Raw genomic sequence first — 4,251 nt, forward strand, 5'->3', positions numbered from 1 at the left:
ATGAAAATCAGCTCATCCATTTCAACTAAGGAGACGCCTTCGGGGTAATAAATTAATAGTTGATTATATATTTAGATTTTTTAATAAGAAGTTATATGTTTTTTTTTAATTTCTATTTATTTATTTATTAAGAATAAGGAGATCACAAAGTCAACAAATACCACCGAGAATCAAAGTATTAGAGGACAAGCCTCACACAACAAAAAAGACGAATGCTATGCACAACCAGACAGATACAAAAACTAGACTAGAGTAGAAAACAACGTCTAATGCAGCACATCTTCAAAAGAGTCAACCCACGCAGTCCACCCCAAAGCACCTTCCATCCAAACCAAGTTCTTTTGATCTTGGATTTGCTTCCGCATGTATAACATCTCTCCAGTAGTACACTGAGGGTTTCTTTTAATTTCCTTGCAGATGCGATCAAAAGTAAGGTTGAAATTACGGATATTGTCCAGGTACAACCTCCAAAAGTATCCATTCTTAACTTCGTTAGTAAAGAATGTAGCATGTCCATCCCTAAGCAACCTTTTGAACTTAGCTTTGTTAACCATCATAGTAATTTGAATCTGCGAAATTTTTTTGAAATAAGTGAGACTTCGAAAAGACTCAGTAAGCAATCTGGGGACATTTTGAAATCTTTCTTCATTTCTGCACTTCCAAATTTGCCACAAAATGTTAGCTGAGAGAATATCCCAGAACATATTAACATCTTTTTTAATATTAAAAATAAAGCCAGTAATAACTTCAAGAATATTGAAGGAAGCAGGGATAGAAATACCAAACATCAACCAAACCTCTTTAGCAAAAGAGCACTCAAAGAATACATGTCTTCCCATTTCCGGGGTTCTGCAAATGCTGCACATGTTAGTCTCAGAGAAGTAATTCCTAATAGGAAGTTTATTAAGAATAAGTAACCATTTAAAGAATTTGATTTTAGGATCTATAGAACTTTTCCAGAGATTGTCAAAAATCTTATTCCAAGAATGAACATCCAAATTAACATACCAAGTATCATTAATGTGCTTGATAATGTCATTATTGTCGTTAATGATGGAGTAAATGTTTTTAGATTTAAGCCCGGAAATGATAATACCACCAGGCCATTTGATTTTCTGATAACTATTAGAATCAACATGGCAAACATTAGGAATACTCCTGCTGGCCCTGACAATCATATTATATGTTCTCTTATGAGAATCTGAGAGATTAAATTTACTTTTAAGCTCATCCCAATGAATAAGCCTGTCATTTTCAAAAATATCAATAAGCTGCTTGATCCCAAGGTTAGCCCAGCATTTGGCAGAACAGCCTTGGGTAAGGGCAAGGGGCTTATTGCCAAGCTTAAGGTTCCACCAAATGGACCTCTCACCATGGAGGGTCTTATCATCAAAAAAATCCTTATTCTTAATGAATTGCCTAACATGGTTCCAGGCTTTCTAGATAGACTTGAACACAGCCGAGCCTTGAACAATGATAGGGAATTCACTACAAATAAGATCAGTAAGAGGGAGATTTTTCCAAAATTTAGCGTTCTTAGGATAACCCCTTTCAATATTGTTACGAATAAGAACTCTCCAAGGGTCATCCCCCTCCAAGGCATGAAAGATCCATTTGGAGGCCAAAGCAAGACCACTCAGTCTTAGGTCTTTAAGCCCCAAGCCCCCAAAGAGTTTATCCACATGACACCAACTCCATTTAATAGAGTGAGTCTTGTTATTTCCTTTCCCATCCGACCATAGATACTTCCTGATAGCCTTTTGAATTTCCATAACTTGGTAATCATTAAACATCCAAGCCGAAGCATAGTAAATATTGTAAGAAGAGAGAATCTTTTGACAAACTTGCACTCTACCCACAAAAGACAGAGACCTATTATGCCACTTATTCAACTTATTATGAATCTTATCTTTAACCCAACTCCACATATCTTTCAAAGAAGGATCGACAGAAAAGGGAATACCCAAGTATCTAACAATATTTGAGGGACCACCCCACTGAAATTCAAACTTACTAAACCAATCAGGAGGATGGTTATTCCATCCAAGACAAATAGACTTGGACCGGGATAACTTAGCTCCAGAAATCTTACAAAAAAAATTGAGTTTATGAGTCATAGCAACAAAGTTATCTTCAAAAACCTCATGAAAGAGAGTAGTATCATCAACAAACTGGCAATTAATAAGCTCCTTGTTATCAGGAAGAGTGATGCCTTTGACAGCAGGGGATAAGGTGTTATCCCTAAGAATATAGAACAGAGCTTCAAAAGCAATTACAAAAAGGGCAGGGGCAAGCGGGCAGCCTTGTCTAATAGATCTACCTAATGGAAAAGGGGCTGATAAAGAACCATTAATATCAATTTGGGCATGAGCATCTCTAAGAAGCATTTTAACAATGTCACAAAAGAAGGAAGGGAAGCCAAAAGCATCAAGCATCATACTAATAAAGCCCCATTCAATTCTATCATAAGCTTTTTCAAAGTCCAGTAAAAACATAGCAACATTCTGATTAGTATGCTTAGCCCAATTGAGGGCTTCCCAACTAGTAATCAAGTTCTCAAGAATATATCTTCCTTTAACAAAACCAGTTTGGGTAGGGCAAACAAATTTAGGAAGAACAATTTCCAACCTTCGAGACATGATTTTGGCAAGAATCTTGTAAGAAACATTTAAAAGAGTTATAGGTCTCCAATTTTTTAAAAGAGCTTTATCACCTTCTTTAGGGATGAGCTTGATGATCCCAGAATTAATCTCCCTACCCAAAGTACCGACATCAATAGCTTCGTTATAGATGTTAAGAAGGTCTTTGCAGATCCACTTAATATTGGCTTTATAAAACTCCATAGGGAGCCCATCGGGTCCCGGAGCTTTATCGTTGCTAAGAGAATTGATAGATTTTTCAATTTCCTCCAAAGATATAGGTTGTTCAAGAACAAAGGCATCATTATCCGAAATTCTTTTGGGGATAAGGTTCTTACACTAATCTCTAAGAGTCCTAGCTTCTTGAGAATCTTTAGAGGTGAAGAGCTCTTCATAAAAAAGAGCAAATTCTTTTTTAATATCATCAATATTAGAAACCATTTGATTATTAATAAGTAATTTATCAATAGTCTCTTTAGCCTGTTTCTTTTTAATGAGATTGAAAAAGAATTTACTACCTCTATCACCAAATTGAAGCCAGTGGGCTCTAGAGCAAATTCTGGCTCCTAAAGCTTTCTGATGTTGATGTTTTCTCAGCTCATTTTTAGCATAAGCTAGTTGATGGCAGAGATAGGGATCATCATGATTACTTTGGATAGCCATCTCAACATTATATAAGTTATTGTTAAGCCAGGACTCCTTATGTCTGTAATCCTTGGCCTTCTTTTGGCCAACCGTTCTTAACAAATTCTGCCAGGCAGGAATGTCCAAGTTCCACCTATCGATAAAGGATAATGAGGGGTACTGAGATTCATTAATAAATCTAATAATTGAAATAGCAGCAAGAATGTCTTCATCTTTCAACAAGCTAGTATTGAGAATGAATTTATTATTAGCCTTATTACCACATGAAGGGGATCGACCAAGATTGATAGAAATACAGATTGGGTGATGATCTGAAAGAGTAGTAGCAGAGACCAGAACAATATTATTAAGTTTATCCGGGATCACAGAGAAGAAAATATGATTAAGATAGAAACGATCCAATCTAGAATAGATTCTAGCTTGACCTTTCTGATAATTGCACCAAGTAAACCAGAGCCTAGGATTATTGTTCTTATTCCTAGATAACAGATCAAACAGAGATTTAGAACATTTAAAATTATTCCAAGCAAGTCTTTCCTGCTCTTTCCAGGAGAAGGGGAGACCCCCCATCTTATCTTCTTGACTTTCAATCATATTAAAATCACCACCAAACATCCAAGGAATATCTGGAAGTAAAAATATTTGTAATTTCTATTTATTTTAATAAAAATCATATTATAATATATATAATATGTAATTAATGATTTTTAAGATATAGGTATTATATAGAAATTTTAATAATATTATTTTTTAATTTTTTACATACATATAAATAGTAAATAATAGTTTATTTTTAACTAAGTTATACATATTTAAGTTAAAAAATATTATCAAATTTAATAAAACTAAAAATAAAAGTAATTAACTAAGTTTCATAGTTAAAAATATTATAGCAAAGTAATTAAGTTACACATATTTAAGTTAAAAACTATCAAAAAAATTTACTAAAAGTAAACATAAAAGTAAC

General features: G+C 34.1%; 1 protein-coding gene across 1 annotated transcript; it reads right to left on the bottom strand.

Moving 5' to 3' along the window:
* Positions 1–266: 266 nt before the first annotated feature.
* LOC131856693 (uncharacterized) lies at positions 267–2,843 on the bottom strand. The gene is made up of 2 exons (XM_059208572.1): positions 1,845–2,843; positions 267–1,439 (listed from the first exon to the last, which is right to left on the bottom strand). The coding sequence occupies exons 1-2, from the start codon at positions 2,841–2,843 to the stop codon at positions 267–269; spliced, it is 2,172 nt and encodes a 723-aa protein (XP_059064555.1).
* Between the last annotated feature and the right edge of the window lie 1,408 nt (positions 2,844–4,251).

Source organism: Cryptomeria japonica, chromosome 7 (genome assembly GCF_030272615.1).
Source record: "Cryptomeria japonica chromosome 7, Sugi_1.0, whole genome shotgun sequence".
Taxonomy (NCBI): domain Eukaryota; kingdom Viridiplantae; phylum Streptophyta; class Pinopsida; order Cupressales; family Cupressaceae; genus Cryptomeria; species Cryptomeria japonica.

Bases quoted from the DNA above. Each gene is read 5' to 3' on its own strand.
- LOC131856693 (XM_059208572.1), bottom strand. From the start codon at position 2,843: ATGGAGTTTTATAAAGCCAATATTAAGTGGATCTGCAAAGACCTTCTT. The intron at 1,440-1,844 runs GTTTGTCAAAAG...AAGTCTATCTAG, and splicing joins CTTTTGTGGGTAGAGTGCAA to AAAGCCTGGAACCATGTTAG.